The sequence below is a fragment of the Phoxinus phoxinus genome (assembly GCF_949152265.1).
Source record: "Phoxinus phoxinus genome assembly, chromosome: 16".
In the NCBI taxonomy this organism is placed as follows: domain Eukaryota; kingdom Metazoa; phylum Chordata; class Actinopteri; order Cypriniformes; family Leuciscidae; genus Phoxinus; species Phoxinus phoxinus.
The window spans coordinates 32,736,623-32,759,807 of record NC_136891.1 but is presented as its reverse complement, the minus strand read 5'-3'; the positions used below and the strand labels follow the sequence as shown (position 1 = coordinate 32,759,807).

At 38.8% G+C, this 23,185-nt stretch overlaps 1 protein-coding gene across 3 annotated transcripts in view; it reads right to left on the bottom strand.

Moving 5' to 3' along the window:
- The window catches only part of nhsl1b (NHS-like 1b), a 130,380-nt gene extending 107,504 nt beyond the window's left edge, over positions 1-22,876 (bottom strand). For 2 of the 3 annotated variants that reach the window (XM_079639475.1, XM_079639479.1), the window contains exon 1: positions 22,296-22,876. In XM_079639475.1, the coding sequence (XP_079495601.1) occupies positions 22,296-22,620 (325 nt within the window). In that variant the 5' untranslated portion in view covers positions 22,621-22,876. The remainder of the gene's footprint in view (positions 1-22,295) is intronic. The other variant, XM_079639476.1, reaches the window with a different exon arrangement.
- Positions 22,877-23,185: the final 309 nt, after the last annotated feature.

Genomic DNA, 23,185 nt, shown 5'->3' with positions numbered 1-23,185 from the left:
TGTGGGGTTTTCAGAAGAGATGAAAAAAGCCAAAAGATATTTTATCGACTAATAGCGATTTGTATTTTTTTTTTTAATCCGTGTTGGAGTAATTATCTAAAATTTGCAGTGCTATTAAAGGGATAGTTCACACAAAAATCACCCTAATGTTATTTCCAAACCTGTGTGACTCTCTTTCTTCTGTGGAACACAAAGATCTCAGTGGGTTTTTTTCTTACAATGGGCTTTAATGTTGTTTGGACTCCAGCATTCATTAAAATACCTTTGTGTTTCACAGAAGAGTCATCATGAGTTGTGTGTTAAAGGGTTGGTTTAACCCTCATGACTTTCGTTCATCTTCCGAACACAAATGAAGATCTTTGATGAAATCTGAGAGTCTCTACTGTCCAGAGTCTATACAACTGAAACTTTGATGCTTCAAAAAGTTCATAAAGAGATCGTAAAACGAATCCATATGAATTGAGCGGTTTAGTTTAAATGTTCTGAAGAGACACGATCACTTTATATGATGTTGAACAGATTTAATTTATGCTTTTACTCGCATATAAACATTGATCAGCGAAAATAAACGGAAGCTCAACTGAAAATGGACACAGAAAGCTCTCAATTTCATCAAAAAGATCTTCGATCTTCACAGATCTTCAAGTATCTTCCCCAACCAACACACACACACACACACACACACTGTTGGTGCAACTACATTATGAGGACTCTCCATAGGCGTAATGGTTTTTATACTGTACAAACTGTATATTCTCTCCCCTTACACTGACCCTATCCCGCAACACACACACACACACACACTCTCACAGACACACACAACTCACTCTCACAGACAGACACACACACACAATCCCTAAACCTGCCCATCACAGGAAACATTCTGCATTTTTACATTTTTAATAAAACATTGTTTTTTATGATATTTGAATTACGAGGACTCATGAAATGTCCTTATAAACCACGTTTAAGTTGTAATACCAGTGTAATACACGTCATTATACACATTTGTGTCCTCATAAATCACAAACACACAAAAACAATTTTTTTGGTTTAACTTAAAAAATTAAGTTACCTTTTTGCCTTACAATTTTGAGTTCGTTGTAATTAAAAGTTTGAGTTAATACAATGAAGAAGAAAGGTGTAGTAAACAGAAACTCAAAATAATATGTTATCTTAACACATTAGTAATCAAAGTTGATTTGACAAAAGATAAAAAGTTGTGACAACAAATCATGAAAATATTTTTTAACACACACACACACACACACATACACACACACACACACACACACACACACACACACTCTCTCTCTCTCTCTCTAAAGTTCCGAGGGCAGAATTCCACACATAGATGCACATGTTGTTCAGGAGGAATCCTGAAGCGATTAAGCAGGTGAAAGACGAGACGAGTCCCGATTCAAAGCAACACAAGCGCCCCGCCCAGAGAACCTGAACTCCTGCTCAGGGCAGCGACAGCAAACACACATCAAATCCCTTTCCCAACGTTTGAAACACTCCCTCGTGGCGTTTGCATGTGGATTAAATCCGTCATGATTCATTGGAAGACACGATACACCCTCGACTGCTGTTCCCAGGTCTGCTGGATTATGGAAAAGCACATCTAAGGTTTCCTGTGAAGTGTCCAGATTTGCTCAGTCTACGGTTTCTTAATAATACTCTAGACATGATAGACATCACACTGTGTGTGTGGTAAGATTATGAACTACTCTCTAAAGAACCATGACTCATATACTTGAGTGAATGTAATCGTGATACTGCAGTTTAAACTGTTTGAGCTTTTATAAATAAAGCTGCCGCTTTCGGAAGTGGAATAACAATGACTGTCAACACACCCCCACTTCAAGGCATGCATACAATGCGATCAAATAGGGATGGGTGATATATACAGTAGCTAAAATATCTTGATACTTTTTGTTGATGTTTGAAATATATCTAAATATTTAAAATTATTTCAATAATTTTAATCAAAAAGCAATTATTGATGACTTTACATTTATGCATTTGGCAGATGCTTTTATCCAAAGCGAATTACATTGCATTTCAAGGTTCACACATTCACATTATTATAAATTCTTGCTTTCCCTGGGAATCGAACCCATGATGACCAGGGCGTTGCAAGCGTCAACGCTCTACTGTTTGAGCTACAGGAAAGCAAACTTTATTCATATTGTATTATGGTACAAATTAAAAGTCTGGTTTCTAAATAATCAAGAAAAAAAAATGTTTGCAAAAATTTTCTGCAAAAAAAAAAAAGCAGATATTCCAGAAAACGAGACAGCAGCGCGGGGCACACAAATTGGATCTTGTCAGTTCTCAGTTGCGATATACACAGTCAATAATTTAGATCAGATTCCATTCGGATACACAAATAATAGAGACCTAGAGCCCCGAGGGCCATTAAACTTCTGCTCCAACTAATCATAAAGTCATATTTGGTTTCAAAGGTACCAAATAAAAAGTCGGACAACCTTGGTCAACTCATACAACATGCTAAGGCCCAGTTTACACAAGAACGTTCGCGGGTGAAAACGTAAAAATATTTTATCAGATGTGCTTTTCGTTTACAAGGCGACGGCAGTTTTGGGGCTTAAAAACCCGTCTAAAGGGTAAAAACACAAAAGTCTGGTAGACAGTGAAGGCACCGATCTGCTCTCGTCGCGTACGCGTTTACGTCACAGGCATGCGCCAGTACAGGAAAATAACAAAACATTATCAAACTAAAATAGTATTAATTCCATTGACAAAAAAAAAATCTGTCATTTTTGAGCAACACGCGAAGAGCACCAAGGGTTAAAGCAGCAGCTTTACCGTATTAAACATGAAAAACTGTGTCAGCGTCTCTTTCACTTTCAGTGCTTCACATCGCCACCTCGCCGCCTAGAGTGCACACTACATCCACTTTCACACACTTTTGCGTCACCATGTGCACGCAGATCCCCCCCCCCCCCCCCCCATAACACTCGTCTAAACGCAGACTAAAAAGTGATAAAGCAACGCCACGTTTGCGTTTTCTCTTCAGATTGTTTCCGTGTAAACATAGCCTAACAGTTTTCTTTATAAAATAATATAAAGTCTGTACTATATGCAAGGAATAATCCACGGTTAGGTGTGCATTACACAATTTTAATGCACAACGTGGAGGCAAAGAACCACCCAACGTGAAGCGGAGTGCATTAAAATCATGAAATACCAATAGTCACTTTCCAACGCTAAAGTTAAAGCTGTTATTGATTGAATTTGGCAGGAAGGGTTAAAATGACAGAACAACACGTTAGATCTAAAAAAAAGATATTTGTTTGAATTAATTCTCGACAGATAATGTCTGTGCAGCATCTCTCTACTAACAATAAAGCTGTGTTGAATTACTTTACACGTCATTTGCGGGCCAGACACTAGCTAAGTTTCCATCCACTTGTCAATCTAATTATCTGAAGTTCGGTAAAAAAACTCATGTGAATAAAGCTGGAGAAAGTGTGTTTCCATCCGACGGCTTTAAAGCGAATATAAACCTGTGCGTAAAGACGTCACATGCTGTTTTGCGATCAAATTGGTATATCGAATTGATTTGAGACATTTTAAGGTGTTTCCATTCATTTTCGCACTGAATCGCACAACATTCAAGCCAACATTTGCGAACAAAGTTTTGCTAGACACAATGGATTCAATATTTATTCGGCAAATAACGTTTCCATCAGCGTTTATCGCATAAGCCGTATATCGATCAAGATAAAAAGACCGAACGCATTTCATTTGAGTCGATATTCATGAAATTCAATCGAATTTTACTGTTTCCATAAGTTAATTTTTAATTCGATATCACTTAATTCGGACAAAAACGTGTGTATGGAAACATAGTTAGTGATCAAACCTTGATATGATCAGCCAGCTGTCACCAACACATTACATTTCTCCAACCTGAGACCAGAGACACTAACCACACACAGGAAAGCAACATAATGCTTTGTGTCCCGGTCACGTTTCATAAAGTATCAGTGCTCATCCGCAGAGGAAGTGAGTTTGCTAGGGATTTTCCATGATTGTGAGAGTGTCAGAGGTCCGTCTCTCTGCAGGATGGGATGTTGTGCTCAGAGAAAGCAGTATTTTATGAGTCCGGGCTGTTCTGTCGACTGAAGTACTGAGGAGTGTGTCAGTGCATTCCTCTGCTGTCTGGTAATCCATCTAAACAGCAGCAAGCATCCTTTCAGTCAGTGTGGGAAATGAACAAACCACTCTATGTTTGGGGAGTCAGATGAAGATGAAGATGAAGATGGATAAGTTTGAGATTTGCCCTGCAGCTCAACATATTTATGAATGCTGTTCACATCAAAAGCAGAACTCAGCTATTGGTCGAATCGCATCAGAAGACCAGTGTAGTCCTTTACACTGCTATGGTATGGTATCACTCTAAAAAATTCTGGGTTGTTTCAACCCAATTTTGGGTCAAATATGGACAAACCCAGCCGTTGGGTTACATTTTTTTAACCCAACGTTTGGGTTTGTCTATATTTGACCCAAAATTGGGTTGAAACAACCCAGTATTTTTTAGAGTGTAATAATAACACAAAAATACCATAAATATGCCATCATGTCGAGAGATAAGGCAATTAAAATTACATTGTTATGACTGTTTGATTATAAAATATATTTGAGACTATAGACCAATGGTATTCATATGGCAGATGAGAAATGCTGCAAATACAATAATTTTTTATCATAAAGATGACGCCGACCATTTAATTAAACCGGTTTGTGACGAGTTTTTTTCCATACATTTAGCATTATTAATCAGCATTCAGTATATAAAGAGAATTTAATAATAAACAATATTATAATTTGGAAAATTATTTAGAGATGACAAAAAACGTTGAAATTACTGTGTTTTTGTCCACATGATGAGAGTTTTGATTATTAGATTATGCACGTCTGTTTTTAGTGTCTTATTTCTTTGTGCAAAATATAAAAATACTTTTCTTAAGAGGTAAACCCAGCACCCCCAGTTCTGCTCATATAAGCCACCTTTAGAGCTTAAAGGGATAGTTCACTTTGAAATAAAATGTTGGTATGTTTTAGCTTACCTCAAGGGCATCCAAGATGTAGGTGTCTTTGTCTCCGCAGTAGTTTCAATTTTGATATTTTTAGGTCAAACCGGTCTTGTGTGTCAGTCATATAATGCAGGTCTATGGTCATGCACAGAGAAGTCCAAATTAAACAATTCCCCATCGTAAGTGCACATCGATGGCCGAAGACACGAAACGAGCGGTTTGTGTGAGAAAACGAACAGTATTTATATAGTTTTTACCTATTGTACACAACCACGTCCAAGTGATCTGAGGGCGCGCGCGCTTGGATGCCCTTGAGGTAAGATAAAACATACCAACATTTAATTTCAAAGTGAACTATCCCTTTAAGTCATTTGTGTTTGCTGTTGAAAATAAATGACATATTTGTCTCATCCTCAAATTCCTGTCTTCCCCTTCAAGACAATGCACACACAGCTGCTGCGCTGCATACACACTGACCTAAAGGCAAAAGATACCCAACACACACACACACACACACACACACACACACACACACACACACACACACACACACGGTCTCACACAAAGACAAACAGGAGAGCGAGTATAACAGAGAAAACATACTTCTGTATTTTTAGCTCTTTCTCATCCCACAGGACTAAACCATGTCTGGAAGAAAAGTGCAAGCTCTCCAGCAATGGTCAGTGTAAATATGCTGAACAGGCATAAATCTAAAACACATTTGACCACACACACACACACACTTTTCAACACAAAGCGTGTTTGTTCAGGGGGGGTCGAGGTGTGTCGCAGGGGTCCTGTAGCTGAAAGTGCGTGAAAATGTGTTTTGATATCATTTTATTGCCTGCATGCAGAAGCTTTTCCACACCGCCAGTTCTTCCTGAATAACATCCTCCCGTTAGAAAGCGACGGTTATGGTGAGCATACATGTCAGCAGCAGGTAGTGGGAGAGCAACTAGTGTGTGTGTGTGTGTGTGTATTCAGTGTGCATGTTTAAAAAAGAAAGAGTGTGGAAAGGTAAACATAGAACGGAAATTACACCGCTTTTCCCTATAGTTTGTGTCATCTTGTGTTGTGTTTTAAATTTGAAACTAAATCTGACCTTCTCTTAGAAGTGAGTATAGGCCGCTATGACTATTGTGTTGTTTCACAGTGGGACTCAAAGAGAGAGGAGACATTTTAACACACTGTTACAAATAGAGCTGGTAAGTCCCGCCCCCTCCGTAAAAGCCCGCTGGACCTCAAAGTTGAAAAACCGTCAATGCAAGTGAATGGGAGAAAATTATTATTTTCTGGTCCCGTTTGAATTGTGCCATGAATGTGAACATATGTTGTCTGTGAATTTTTTATATAATCTTTCATGTTACAAGTTTGACAGTATATGGTATGATTCGTCGGCTAGCAGTTGTGGAAAAGACATAACGAGAAAGACTACATGTCGCCTATGTGACGTCACCGCATAAAGTTGACTTACCCGTGGTTTTCGCCAACCTCAACGATTTTGTCCTCTCCCTGAAAGAAGGCGGTGAAGTGCACCAAAGACACAGCCATGTCTAGCGGGATCCGTGAGCTAGAGCCGTGAGCTAGTGGTGTTGACGTTTCAAACGCGTCGAAAGCAGCGAAGAGTTGTAGTCTACAAAGTGCTCTCACACAAAGTCTACCCGTATCAAACTTCTACCCGCTAAATTGTAGCATTCTTCACACGAAAGATTATATAAAAAATTCACAGACAACATATGTTCAAATTCATGGCACAATTCAAACGGGACCAGAAAATAATGATTTTCTCCCATTCACTTGCATTGACGGTTTTTCAACTTTGAGGTCCAGCGGGGTTAGCGGAGGGGGCGGGACTTCCCAGCTCTATAGGGCTGGGTATCGAGTTCGATACTTTTTAGGTACCGACGGAATTGCCTCGATACTATCGAGTATCGAAACATGCCTTGTCGTTCGGTACCAAATTTCGATACCTAAGGGATTAATCTCGTCAACGTCAGTGAGCTAATAAGTATGCAGCATGATTGGCTGTGGACTAGTTTAAACACTTCTAAACACTATAGAAGCATAAAATGTCTACTTTTAAATGAAACAAATAGTTTGATTATGTAATCCTAATAAAAGGTGAATTTCTCTCTATAGGCGCGCACGTTCACTATACTGCAGAGATGACGAATCAGCAGTCATCTTCATCTTTGCAGCCAACACATATGAGTATGTGCGCGAGTTTGTGTGTGTGCTCGCGTCTCATGAGTATGTGCGTCGAGTGTGTGCGCGCATCTCATATGAATATTTATTTATTTAATATTTATATGAGAATTCCGCGCGTCTCGTGTGTAGAGTTTGCGTGTATGTGCGTGAGCGACTTTAGGTGTGTCGTTGTGCATTTCATATTTATTTGTTTTAGCATTTAGCAGTATACATGTATGTGTGACTAGACTTAGTTAGTATATGTGTATGCAAGTGTTTAATATGTGTGCGTGAATGAAGTTTGATTTAAGCCCTAGACGGCGCCTCATACATTTTAATACAATTTTCATTCAGATTCAGTGTCTGCCGGCGCACCCCTATCCAAAAAGCACAACCAGTTTTATTATTAATGTTACCCTGAGTGAAAAAGTATCGTTAGGAACCGGTATCGAAACTGAGGTATCGAAATTGGCACCGGATCGAAAGATTTTGAACAATACCCAGCCAATGACTTACTTTCTTCTATGGAACACAATAGGGTGAATTTTGGTCACTCCTATCAATAAATAAAAGGTGGATGAACATCCAAGCGGAAGCATTCAAGCTTCAAAATGATGAAAAAACAAAGAAAAAAACAGTGGTCCATATGACTCTTTCACTATATTACAAGTCTTCCGAAGTCTTACAATGGTTTTAAGTGAAAGACAGTCCGAAATGTAAGTTGTTGTTGTTACTTCTTTGGTGTGTACATGAGAGTTCCTGAGAAAAGCTGTGAATCATTCTTTCTTTATAAATTAATCGTTTTTTTTGAGTCACATCCTTTCAACAACAATCTTTTCAATTTACTTCACAAAAACGGTCTGAAAGATTTGTCCATGAATAAAACGTATCCGGTTCTTGAGTTTAATTAACTGACTGGATTATCCAGTTTGCTATAAAAAAAAAAAATCTGCAGAATAAAGAAAGTCATACAGGTTTGGAACGATGATTGTGAACAGAAAAAGACAAAATTTTAAGGTGAACATTTTCAGATCTTTTTAAATGTTCCTGACAACTCACATGGGAAAAATTATTCCAGATATGAATTTGAACTGGTCCCTGGTAAACGGGTTCCTTTGCATAGTCGCAAAGCATTACTGTTGTAAGAGCATTTCACGGTGAATAAAACGTTCTGGGGTCTGTGTGGCATTTCCTTTGTAGAACTTGGTCACAGTGGGACGTGAGGCCCTGGCTCGGCTACACGCCACACACACACACACACACACCCTCAAACTATGTAATCCAAGTCATGTGAAGAGTGAAGGAGAAAATGAAGTCTAATAAGAGAGTTCAGAGGGGACACGAGAGCAGGAGCGAGAGGAGTGAGTGAGGAAAGGAGAGAGGGGTTGGAGAGAGAGACCGAGCGACAGATGGGGCTGGAAAATCTGTGTTTATTTTTACTGAGCGACGACAGCAGCCCACGAGCTACAGCTCCGGCACACAGACACAATGAGCTTTATGTTTTCGGTGACACGAGCCCAGCTCACCTGCTGAAGAGCATCACTAAAACCGGGCAATGGCGTACACTGTGCGATGTCAGCAAGGTACTACACACACACAGTAAAAAATTTACTGCTATTTAATTTAAAAAAATTATGGTAACAATATTATTTTTTGAGTAGTTAAGGCTTCATTTCTTTCATGGAATCTACCTGAATAAATCATGTAAAATCACCTTAATTATTTAGTCTATGATCCAATGAATTTAATATATTTATTAAAATATGCTTTTTATTTTAAGTTGACGCTTCAAAAGTGTGTGAATTAAAGTGACTGAGTTATATTGCATTATTATTTAGTCTATGATCCAATGAATTTAATATATTTAGTGAAATATGCTAGCCTGGCTAACGCCAGACCCAATTCTCGTTGAGACTTGGGTCTGGGAACCACATGTTCATTTTCTCGTATTTGAGGCGTGGTTTACGAATGCCCGGCGCCGTTTATTGGGTGCTAAGAATGTCTATCAAATGCGCCTGTACGTAGCTCATAGCCAATCGTTTCCATTATACCAGATGATGTATGTAGAGCGACAGAAATTAGACAAGGAAGAAGACGATGGGTAAGATATTTTTTTGTAAACAATGACGTTCAGCGATTATTGCCGTTTGTGCAAGATAAACATGAGGGTCGAAGATATATATGGATATAAACAAACTGCTTAGTTGTGTCGCATAGATGTCGTCATCGTCTTGCTGCTCCCTCCCCGTTCTGTGATTGGTTCCCTAGATGAGGCGAAAATCTGGTCCATGGTATCCAGACTGCCTTTCAGCGTGAATAAAATCGCGCTGCGCAAAGGCAGTATGGGGAAACCCAGGCTAGAAATATGCTTTTTTATTTTAAGTTGACGCTTCAAAAGTGTGTGAATTAGAGTGAGTTATATTGCATTATTAAAAGACTGTATGCTGCTAGCACAGCACAGGACCAAACTTGTTACTGCACTAGCATTATAGCAAAGTTGTTGCTCAATGAATAAGCAACACGGTCCGAGTATCAGTACTTGCAGTTATTCACAACCTAACTATAAGCCCTACTCTTCTGCACAATGGTAACGGTCAAAACTTTAACATAATAGAAACTCTTTCAAATGTCAAAAATAACTGAACATTAAACATTAACAGAAGTTTCCCTTTACTCAAAAACACATAAATGACACTTAATTTCAATATTTCCTCTCCATTTCCAGCCATGTGCAAAGCATGCTGGGAACTAACAATGGTGTCTCTAAATAAAGCCACATAATTCTCTTCAAATAAATAGGTAGCCTTTTTTCCTTCATTTTATCAGCTTAATCGGTTCCTCAATTCAAGCCTCAAAATTGTGTATGTTTCATTAAAAAAATTAGGAAAATGCATCTCTTGGTTTTATTAGTGAAATGTTCTTAATATTTTCTATACAACACTGAACCACAATTTTCTTAATAAAATATACACAATATTTTTAATTATAAAAAAACATTTATTACAACAACAAAAAACAGCAGTCGGAATACGTTCCCCGACTCCAATGGATGATGGAAAATTCAGCTGTGTCGTCATCACAGGAATAAGCTACATTTCTATTCAAAAAAGATTTTTTTTTATTTTTGATGAAATAACTGCAGCCTTGGAAAGCATAAGAGAGAAAATCAGTCAAAATCCCTACCATCTCTTTACCGAGTTTCAACAGTAATCTATAACTAATTCATATGACACTACGATTTGCATGAAAATAAACAAATAAACAAAAATAGCATGTCAAAAATATTGCACACACCTGCTCTTCAGGAAATAACTACTGCATTATTCAAGTGTCCAGTGCACTGTTATTCTGAGTAATGTGTGTGTGTGTGTGTGTGTGTGTGTGTGTGTGTGTGTGTGTGTGTGTGTGTGTGTGTGTGTGTGTGTGTGTGTGTGTGTGTGCCTGGGTGTACCGTGCCGTGCCCAACAATTTCTCATGTGGCCGCTTTGAGGTTCGTGTCCAAACAACATTCACAGAGGTGATAACACTATAGCATTGAACTAACACAAACACCACCCATACCAAACCAAACCAAACCACTTCCACTCCTGAACTTGTGCCTCCAGCGCACAGCCCGTGGGAGAGGCTCTCCAGTCTGGGAGGAACGCTAATGATCTGTCCTTTCAAACGGCTGTACCTCTGAGAAAAGCACCTTTGACCTCGGACAAAAGGGAGGGTGTTTTTTTACCCTAATCCAAAAACAGTCCAACAGGCCTCATTCTGACATGATTAAGAGTGATGTGGAAAGCTTCTGTCACTGCAGAACTGACTAATACATGAGTCTCCAAGAGGAGAAGAGGATCAAGATAGTGATGTCTATAGTAAGTAGCTAGAGTCTAGTCATGATAGTAAGTAGAGTCGAGTCATGAACACATGGACAAATTCCACCTGGATTACTTCGACACTTGCAATAAAACAAGCGCTTCATAAAATATTTTGTGTGTGTATGTCGCACTGATTCATGTTTATAACTGCTTTTATTGCTTTCCTTATCTTATTTCTGGGAGCTGGTTGCCCTGTTTCTGGGTGAACAACTACATTTCATTCTTTGTTTTACACTTGGCCTGTAATGAGTAATTTCAAGCAGATTAACATCCAGATATCTGAAAAGCTGATCATTGCGGTAAACGTGATTCTAACATGTACAACATTATGTTCCTGGATCAACATTTTTGTTGATTCTGAAACAACATTCCGATCAATTAATCAGATTTGAGGGTCAAGTTTAAGTTTTTTTTTTTTTTCAAGGTAGCTTACAACCATTAGGTGCTTCTACATCAGTATATATACGCTTCTACATCTCAACATATATATATATATATATATATATATATATATATATATATATTAAAAATTATAATTATCATAATTGTTTTTTTATCGGTTTAATGCTGTTTGAGATTCACTTATAATGCAAGTAAAAATTTTTGCACATACAAAAAAAGGCATTTCATATGATATACTGTATCATTCATTCACAAAAATGATTTTCAACCCTCATTCTGACTTTCTGTCCCAAACGCTCAGTTTTAGTGCAATGTCTACTTTAGGACTTCTCAGTAAATGCCCACTATTATGATTGATTAATGTCATCGCATGGGAAAAAGATACCCAATAATTCTACAGTTGACAATGATGAGATAATTTCATTGGATAAAGATACATTTCTCACAGTTCAAAAAACCCACCCCACAAATATTAGAGATATGGTTATGCAACTCTGCCTTAATATTTCCCCTCCAGTTGTTTTAAAAATCTGATGTTGTTTACACAATAGTCAAAATTCATCTCCCAGTTGTCCATCTGCTTCTTCTAAAGTACGTCACTGGATGACTAAGCATAATACCTAAAGCCAGCAACTCATAAAGCCTTGTTAACACTCACCAAAAGCCTCATCATTTGAGTTTCCGTGAAATCACTCTGTCCAACTGTACATTCATTCTTTATCATACCTATACCTAATTGACCTATAATGAGAAAAACTTGTCACACATCCAAATGTGAGATATTCCCATTTGTTTACCTTCCCTGGACCACCATATTACCGTATTTTCCAGACTATAAGTCGCATCAGTCAAAAAATGCGTCATGAAGAGGAAAAAAACATATATAAGTCGCACTGGACTATAAATCGCATTTATTTAGAAATTTATTTCACAAAATCCAAGACCAAGAACAGACATTTAATCTGGAAAGGTTATTCAGCTCCACAACAGCACACAGAACAACAGCTGAATAGTGTCCGGTGTGTTAGCGTAACACATTAACAGTTATTCAGCTGCACATTAGCATAAATAACATATACCTGGGAGGCTGAATAGGCTAAACTAACATTAGCCAGCGAGTCCAACAAGTTACCGGTCAGCAAGTTCACCAAGCTCCCGATCTTATTCCACACATCACTGAATAGGGCTGTCACTTTTGAGAAAAATCAAATTCGAACGGATATCAAAAACCAGCCTATGTATTCGAATATCTATTTGCGATAGTTTGCACGTTGGCTTGACGCTTGATGAATAGATCATCTGCGGTGATACGTGTTGCAGCGCGCCGTCATATCTGACTATAACATAGCCTATATAACCTGTAACACGCTTTCAAAATAACACGCTTTTTAAAAATAAAAAACAAACGGTCTAATCATAGACTGTAAAAAATGCGCTAGACATGGCACTTTAAAAACCGGATAGTTTATTTGAAGTTCGATTACGGATATTTCACGTCATGTTCGAATGCATATTCGAATATCGAATAAAAAGTGACAGCCCTACTGAATACATTGAGTTCTTCCTCGGTGTCGCTTCTGAACAACTCCGCTAACTAGAGCGCCCTCTCGTGGCTGTAGACGGTAATGTTTTCTCTTGGTTCATCGCAGTCAGTATGAATTAATTTTGATATATAAGTCGCACCTGACTATAAGTCGCAGGACCAGCCAAACTATGAAAAAAATGTGCGACTTATAGTCTGGAAAATACGGTAATCAATATGTCTGCGCAAGCACATGGGTTGTTTGATCCGTTTATTATGCAGTGAGATAGCTCTGAAAACACAATGGCTATTGGATTAGGCCTGAGAACAAGGACAACACAGCTTTCATCACATTCATCGCTAACATGAGCGTGTTACGGGACACATCAGCCCTGCCCCAGGGCTTCTTTGATGGAAAAACAAACCTGAGCCTACAGACAGAGGTCGGGCACGTGGGCTGGTGAAAGCACAAAGTAAACACACGTAGTTCCAGATCCAATCTGGAGTGGCCACTGAGAAAAACAGGACAATCAAAGCTGTATGAACCATGAATCAATAGTCCTATTCACAAAGTTACAATCTAATGTAATTTTGAGATGAAAAGCACATGGGTTCTTCATGCATTTGGAATCCCACAGTGCCCGTAAATCCCGATAACCGAGGACTTAAACTACAAAACGGCATATTTTTCAAAGTCTACAAGAGAAGAAGGTCCTCATAGCACTGTAATGCCACCAGTAATCCACCTGGCTCTAGGATGGGAAATAAACTCTATAAACACTGCTCTAACCTCCAAAAACATGGCATACAATACATCGCCGGCTAATAAAGGCTTCATGAGAGGACATGAGGTCAGTCGAGGCCAGATGAGATGGATCAGGTCACACTCGGAGAGGAGAGGCTGGTGAGATCTGAGAGAGCAAGATCAAGAGGAACATCAAGGACTTAAAAACAAAACATTGAATGGACACACACATCTGGACCAGCCGATATATGAAAGGCAAAGGACATCAAGAACGCTTCCAACTGCAGAATGAGTGTGTAAATAAAGAGCATTGAAAAGCAGAGACAGAAAGCAAACCGTCCAACGGATTCTGTGATTCAATTTCACACAAGAATGCAGACCAAAGACATTTCTGAGACGTTCGATGACTTAGAAAATGCACTTTGTTGCATTTTTGGGACCCACTTAGTGTTTAAACAGGCACACCGATGACTAGCCGCTCTACCAGGGCCTGGCAGAACATCGAAGATTAAAGACTGACAGTCCGTCAGTCCATCGAAACCGGTTACATAATCGCATCTTTCATCCGCCTTACTCAACGTACAGTATTCTGTTCTTTGTGTAACTCTGCTCCTCCATGTGCGTGAGATTTCAAATCTTCCTTCTGTCTTTAATCCATCTTACTTAACCTCCAGATGTCTAGAGTGGTGAACCTGCTGCATCCAATTAAGGGGAAAACATAGTATTTCTGCAGACACCAAAAAGCCACAACAGTGGTACACACACCTTAAAGGGCACATTGCATTTAAAAAAAAAAATTAAGATAACCTTGTATGAAAAAACCATGGGCCCTATTTTAGCGATCTTAAACGCAAGTATCAAACGCGAAACGCAAGTAACTCTGTGGGCGGATCCCGGCGCTGTTGCTATTATACCGGCGGGATAAACGACTCTTGCGCCCGACGCAAATCTAAAATGTGTTGGTCTGAAGTCGCTTCATTACTCATAGGTGTGGTTTGGGCGTAACGTGAAATAAACCAATCAGAGCGTCCTCTCACATTCCCTTTAAGAGCCGGCGCGCTTGTTCCACGGCGGATTGCTATTATAACGGCGGATTGCTATTATAACGGCGGATTGCTATTATAACGGCGGATTGCTATTATAACGGCGGGTTTGCCGGCGCACGCCAGGAGCGGTTCACAGCCGAGGAGACCGACGTTCTCGTCAGGGCCGTAAAACACAGAGAAGTGACATTGTATGAGGATGATGGAGAAACACACACACATTAGCTTCGGTTAAACAGGCGTATAATAATTTGGGTAAATGTGTAATCTAGATTTATTTTTTCACATCTTCATGGACACAACAATGATTTCCCTAGTGTGTTAATATTTTTCCTTGTAATAATGTATGATTTGCAAAAATGAAAACTGCTGCGTCCGTTTAGATTAGAGAATCAAAGTGTGTGTGTTGTTCACACGCTACATAATGGCCAAGCACGCGCCCTTAAAATAGCATATGACTAACGCGCGGCGCCGCTGTCTTTAGACTCGGTTTTTCCTGGTCAGTAGAGGAATTGTTTTCTGGAACTGCAAAATAGCAAGAAGGAACTTTTGCGGCGGAACATGCTCCTCTTTTCACAAAAACGCTAAAAACGCTTTTTCACTAAAAACGCTTTGGTGGACACACGGCCTTAAAATATTTTAAACTTACGTGTGAAAGGGATAATATCCCTCAGATTGATTCAATTTTTTTTGCGAATGAGTAACACAAAAAACATTCACCCATCCATCTCAGAATTTCCTTCTTCTAATCTTCAAAGATAGACCAAACCTTCAGCCACTCACTTCCACAATTAACAATCTTTTTTAAATAACACTGCATGTGATTAGCATTGCAGTGATTGCAAAATAGGTGCAAAAAAAAAAAAAGTTCATTTTGGATCAAATGAATAAAATGACATGCAAAGTCATTTCAAATCCAAAACACCCATTTGGATTCTGGGTAGTCCTTTAAAGTTAAGTGCTCTGGCTGCACCTTACCTTGCCCTGTGGACATGCTTTACAAGCTGTGCCTGAACAGAGATGCATTTTTTGGAGAGTTGGGTGGAGAAGAAGTAATAAAGCAATGTGGAAGGATCTGCTCTATAACTGTTAGCAGCACACAGTGGTTTTGTGCACTAATATGCTGTGTCAGAGAGGCATCAAACATAGAAACATGTAGATGTTTCGACAGCGCTATCATAACACTAATGCACTTTCCTGAGACCACTCAAACACACGTGAGAGGGTTTCACACTGGGAAAAAATGTCCTATTTACAAGCAGAAAGAGAAATATACTTTCACATGTCCAGGCATGATGTTATCTGGCTTTAATCCTCATGGCTTTTGCAAGCTTAAAATCCCAGCACTTATACGGGTATTCCCGGTTTCAAAGGGATGAGCCAGGGAAGAAATGCAACTAACACATTTTAAATGGACATTAGGCTTTGCAGGTTCAAGCTCACGGTCTGTCTACTGTACTTTGCTTTCGGGACTGTTTTCTAAATCTCAAAACTTTATAGATGCACTGATATTAATTTTGTTTTTCCAATTCTGATGTAATCTACTTCATGTAATGACCATAATTAACTGTCCAGTATTACAATTCAATACTTTTTTGTAAATTTTGTACAATACTTCAAGTGAATTTAGACATCACAACATTATATGCTACAGTGTGAATATGGATTTATAAATTGATATTCATTTTGAGATAGTCAAAGATTGTATTTAACAATTGTTAAAGATGACGGCAAATGTAATCTAAAAGTAAAAATAGTGGAAATGAGCAGCACAATTAAATATCCAAAACTGACAGCTACCTGTAATATGCACCAAAATTATAATATTTTTGGCCAATACGATAACGATTTTAACAAACAATTATATATTAATATAGACTGGATCTATTTAACATTCATCAGGCCAAATAAATACGTAAATACAACATGAAATAAAACAGAGATTTTCAGGTAGGTCTAACAGTAGTTTTCAGGTATACAAATTGAATAAATTAATTAAAACAACACTGCATATTATTCAATGCGTAAATAAAATGTATATTAATCCTTATTAAATTAGACAAAGGCAGTGATTGTTTTTTTCTTTTGTGGTTTAATTAACAATAAAAACAGGAAGCTGCCGTCACTTTGAGACCTTGTTGTCGAGCCCTGCTATATTTTGTATGTTAGCCTATACATACATATATGTTTCGGTTTGTTATCAGACTTTTCCATGTTATAGCCTATATGCAGATGGGTTAGAATTGATCAAAAAACGGCTGATAAATATTGGCGACATCAGTGCATCTCTACCCAATACCCGTTATGATACACGCATGACGCATCCCTAAAAAAGATGGATGGACTAAAAAAGTCAAATAAAATGATCAAAACCAAACAAATATTGGTGAAAAATAGAGCCAGTAAAACTTCAAGTTATTCCTTTCGTTAGTTTGAGGAAAAGTCTAGAATATCACGCAGATCTGGAAGTATCATGGGAAACCATCCCAGTATATAATGGGAATCAGTAAATTTGGTGGTCGGCTGAACATGCTTTTGGGAATAGTTTGGCCAACAGCTGATGTGCAATTGAGGCTGTGTATTTAAGTGAGTTTCTGAATATAGACTCTAGATACACTGATTTTGTGTGTGTAAAACCAGCCGGTGTTGCATATATCAGGGGCTGAGGTCTGGTGGTGGTGGTCAGGGAATGAAAGAATGATTCTGCTCTTTTCCCATGCCGAGTGCACCAGAGGTTAAAGGTGATGATTTCCCCTGGGTCTTGTTTTGAACTTGGGTTGGACTTGGACCCAGAAATCCCATCTGAGTCCATGCATACAAAACACACCAAACAAAGAGAGCGAATTAAAGAAAGTGTAGAAAAAAAAAGATATTCCTGACCATGAGAAAAACAAAGAATTATGAACCCGAAACTGTGATAATCTAACAAAAATAAACAGTTTTAATAGATAAATACACTGACAACAATCTGACAACAACTGCGGCTAAGTGAGTCCTAATTAGACCTCTGAGGTTTGTAAAGTAAACGCACAATCAGAGAACACAGCAATCACTTGATCTGTACGCACACTGGTGTAATCATGTACTCACTGATATACTGTAGATAGAGTGAACTGGAACACTATTGTTTACGTGATCAACTCCACCCTTTTAGACCATCATATGCAAAACTAAGTCTAGCAGCGGACCTAGAAAAAGCCTGAGTGGAGCAGAAGACACACACACACACACACACACGCACACTAAAAATATCCAGGGAAGTCAGACAGAGAAATTCCACAGCTCAGCAGGAGATGTGTGTTTGTATGTGTTTGAAAAGCACCAGTGTTACAGTAATAAAACAATGTGTTAGTTGCATCCCCCAAAGAAGGTTGTAAACCATATTGCGAGCCGGATTATTATGGAGTTGTCCTGGAGTGGTTAAGTGGTTCAGACAGTTCGGGCTGGTAACCAAAAGGTTAGAAAAGGGTGCAAGGGGTGATCCAAGAGCTTTCATCACTGTGCCTTTGAGCTCAATGATCCAGTGACTGTCCCTTTAATGACTGCATGTAATTTGCTAAAGGCCCTGTATGCCCTTTTTCTTTTAAAGGCCATACTCAGGGCTTGACGATGAGGACTACCTGATGACGGCCCGGAGACAGTTGACAAAACTGTGCATCGTCACGGAAATGTATCATTTGCACATGTTTTTAAGCCCTGCCATTTTAAATAGTTATTATTTAATAATAAATAGTTCATATTAATTAGTTATTATGAACACTTACAAAACACAATTTTCAACTGAAAACTTTCAATGTGTTCTGCCGGCTGTTCGTTTACTGTCCTAAATTAAAAATAAATAATAAAATAATAAAATCATGCAAGTTTTGCAAAGTACCTTAAAATGCAGTCTGTGAAAACAAAGGAACTTAGGATGACAAGCCTGACTAACCATCAGGTGTTTCTCATTTAAGGCCAACAGAAGCTGACCTTGGCCCAACACCTTGAGCTTTACACAAACACATACTGACCTTTAAAACACACACACACACACACACACACGCACGCACGCACCTACATTATGAGGACTCTCCATAGGCATAATGGTTTTCATACTGTACTACAAACTGTATATTCTCTCCCCTTACACTGCCCCTATCCCTACACACACACACACACACACCCTAAACCTACCCATCACAGGAAATTCTGCATTTTTCTATTTTTTATAAAACATTGTTTTTTAAGCTATTTGAATTACGAGGACTCATGAAATGTCCTCATAAACCACGTTTAAGTTGTAATGCACATGTCATTACACACATTTGTGTGCTCATAAATCACATAAACAAGCACACACACAGACACACACACACACAGACACACACAGACAGACAGACACACACACACACACACACACACACACACACACACACACACACACACACACACACACACACACACACACACACACACACACACACACACACACACACACACACACACACAGACACAGTCCTTTGTTTAAATGTCAAATCCTCAAATATAAGGATTATAAAGCTATACATTTCTGCTAACTGTTACCCATTCAGATCACATCATCATAATCTCCCGTCTGTCCCGTACGGGTGACCGAGTCTTGTGGCTGGCCCTAAGCTGTTAAACAACTTTTCTCCTGTGCTGTTAATCTTTTGTAACTATTAAGTGTTTCTTGTTCTTATTTTCCTTCTCTCTTTTTTATGTACAGCTCTTTGGCCAACCCAGGTTGATTTTGAATGTGCTTTGCAAATAAATTAATTGAATTGAATAACAGTGTCCGGGTTAAGCATTGACAAACAGTAGTAATGAGCCACGGACTAACTTCCTCCTGTTTTAAACCATTATCAAGATAAGCAAGAAATTCAGGCACAAGGAACAAAAAACGAATCAATTCTGTTAAACCAAATAAACGATCTGAGGTGCAGAGAATGTAAACAAGCTTTAATGCTCTCTCTATACCAGGGGTGTATATGACAACCAGATGATCATATTATTCCATATTTTAAAAATAAAAGACGATCTTTACACAGAAAACATGCAACCTAACATGGGTGTGTGGTGACAGTCAGTCTGCAATTGACCGTTCGCAAAGCCCCGCCCCCCTTAGTTACTGTCGCTATGCCCGACAAGCTACGCCGCTCACACACACCATGTTCTCACGCAGTGAAAAACACATCGCGGAGCAGAGAGACACTGACAACACACTGAAATGTAAACAATAAAAAATTTTAAAACAATTTTTTAAAGAAATGTAAACAATAAATAGCGTTTTGTGGCTCTTTAATGTGTTGTGACAGATCGCTGTCGCCTCAGTTAAAGCCGCTCGTGAACCGATCATCTCTTCCTTCTAGTTCATTTATAGCATCAAATAAACATGAATGAACATCAGAAGGAATGTTGTTTTAACCGCGGAGAGACGTCAGTACACTCCGCTTCTCAAGCTCAAATCCTCCCATGTTAATCTACTAACTCTCCTGACTGCGATCGTTGTCGGACAAAATGGCGGATGGAGAAGTATGATTGGTCAGATCACCTGTCAATCAAGCTCCCTGCGAAGGGTCAATTTCCAATTCTCTCACACACAACTGCAACTCATCTGGAAACATCGGTCTCAAACTTGCAAAAAGTATGACACTACCGATTCCGAATTTCTATTAAACTACAATTACTCAATAAATTAATTAAATGAAATACAAATTCTTATTTTGCCCTAAAATGAGGATGACACTATGTGAGATACTGCCATTAATTCCAATCTTATTTCTCATGGTACTAGTTTGCAATATCATATAAATGCATGCATTCTGACTTGAGAAAACATATGATTTGTAGGTAAAACATCAGCATGAAGGTCCACCCCTAACTCGAACCCTAAGGGGGTGTGAGCAGATCAAACAAAATGTAAGAATGAGATTTTATGCCTTCATAAGAATTGACAAACAATTCGTAAAATATAGGAATTGTCATGAGACCATCTTGTCAATTACAGCCCTGAGCACCAGCGAGTCGTGCAGTGTCCGTCTGACTGATGTGACGTGCTGCTATTGTTGAATTGTTCATTATTAGCAATCCTCAGGACATCCAAAGAAGAGCTCTCCCTGTGGGAACCTTTATTCACCTTCACAGGTGACTCATGTCATTAGCAGTGTCAGTTAACAACCCTCTTTTAGAAGGCTGTCAATGGTAACATGCCAGTTTACAGTACACATTACAATCCAATCCAAAGACTTCTTAGTAAACGAGTTTGTATCAGTGTGTGTAAGCAAGCAGCGTTTTCTCTCGCTCTGAGTGGGGTTTCTCTTACCAGTGAGAATGCATTTTAGAAAGTCTGAGCATCAGCTAACATGCTTTGTTCCAGTCGGATGGCTTCATTTAAAGTCGTTTTCATTGGCGGAGAAGAAATACAATCAAACTGGTCAAATTATATAAATATATGGTCTCCATAATACGTAAAAAAAAAAAAAAAGGAGTTGTATAGAAGTTCTTGTATAACTTAAGTTTTATACAAAAAAAAGGTCACTTTGCACTTCCTTTCAATCTAAAAAATGCTGGGTTGTTTTAACCCAATTTTGGGTCAAATATGGACAAACACAGCCATTGGGTTACATTTTTAAATTGCATTTTTGATCCAACGTTTCGGTTTGTCCATATTTGACCCAAAATTGGGTTAAAACAACCCAGCATTTCAGTTTGGGGTTGGTAAGATTGATTTTGAAAGAAGTCTCTTCTCGCCAAGGCTGATATAGGCCTACTATTTTAATTTAAAATGACTGTTCTCTACTTTAATAACTTTTAAAAATTAAATTTCCTGTGATGGCAAAGCTGAATTTTCAGCAGCCATTATTATTCCAGTCTTTAGTGTCACATGATCCTCCAGAAACAATTTTAATATGCTGATTTGGAGATGTATTTGGTGATGTAAAGCATGTATTTGAAATAGAAATCTTAATCACTTTAATAAATCCTAACGAATACACACCCTTAAGAAGGTGGGGTGTCTTTTGGGGGGGGTTTGCTACTGTTGGGGTGTCGCTGGGCCCAGATGGTAAGTTAAAGCAGATCTATCACGTTTGACAGGACTTCGGCCCTTAAGGGAAACTGCCTTCTCTTCACCTCAAATCATTACACACTCGTCTCATAACATTCACACTCGCCTTTTGTCTTGCAGACCCAATCCATAATAGTGCAGCCTTTCAAAGTTACATTCAATCGGCACGTGACACTATACGTGTTCTTCATAATCAAGAATCACGTACAACTTTCACAAATAAGTCATTAACAAGCATATTTTGCGTCAATGCGTAATAACTCATAACATAATTACTCGATATGCCTAAGAAATGGCTCAAGTTTTATGTTTATTAAGTGATCTTGTTATTGACTTGTTCATAAAAGTCTTACCAAGCATTAAAAAAGGCAATAAATACATGACTGAGCCTCTAAACTTACGTATTTTAACTGTTTTGGGATCAAACTTGCGCGCGGTCATCTGTAATCTCTCCAGACGCACTTGAATCCTCGATGTCCTTTGCGAGATCAACCCAGCCTGAGTCTGAATTCCCAGGAAAATGTCACTGGCGTGACGGGAAAGATCGGACAGTTGATACAGGATGCTGGTGAACGAATGACAACAAACTTCTTCCAAAGACGAAAACAAAGCAGGTTTGCGAACTCTACGACCGTCCGGAGTTATGAAGCTCTTCTCGGAGACATCGCTCCCTCTTCCCAACCTGTTCACCAGCTGAGGCTCAACGGTTCTCTCGGGGAACGGCATTTTAAACCCTGTTTAAATTTGAGATGAACATCGGGTTGTTGAACTTGAGGCGATCTAAAATCCAAACGTTGTGTCCCAGAAGTTGCCGTGAGAAAACGGTTTATTCACAAAGGGTCCCGCCATAATTTTTTTGAAAGATGCAGAAGCTGTCCGGGACGTTGCCGTGGTGTTCGGGGATCGGGAGCAACGGGGAACATGCTTTTTGAGTCGAGACGAAAAGTGAGGGAGTGAATAGAAAGTATATGGAAAACAAGGAAAAGGCTTCCTAACCACCTGTATCAACTGGAACTGGATTGGCGAATCCACAGCGCTTGTGAGGGAGTGGTTACCTGCATATTAGCGTGGAAAACCCGGAGTGGATGCTCCAATTATACGGACGTCGAGGCTCTTTATCGCATTTTCAGTCATTTTTATTAAATGTTCCTTAACCGGTTAAATTCCTAAAACAAAGTAAATATACCAGACATTTAATACTGATTAATGCTTATTTTTATTCGTTTTTTATGTTAAATACAATATTTATTTTAATTAACCACTCAAAGGGAGTCAAAACAGATTGTTGGGG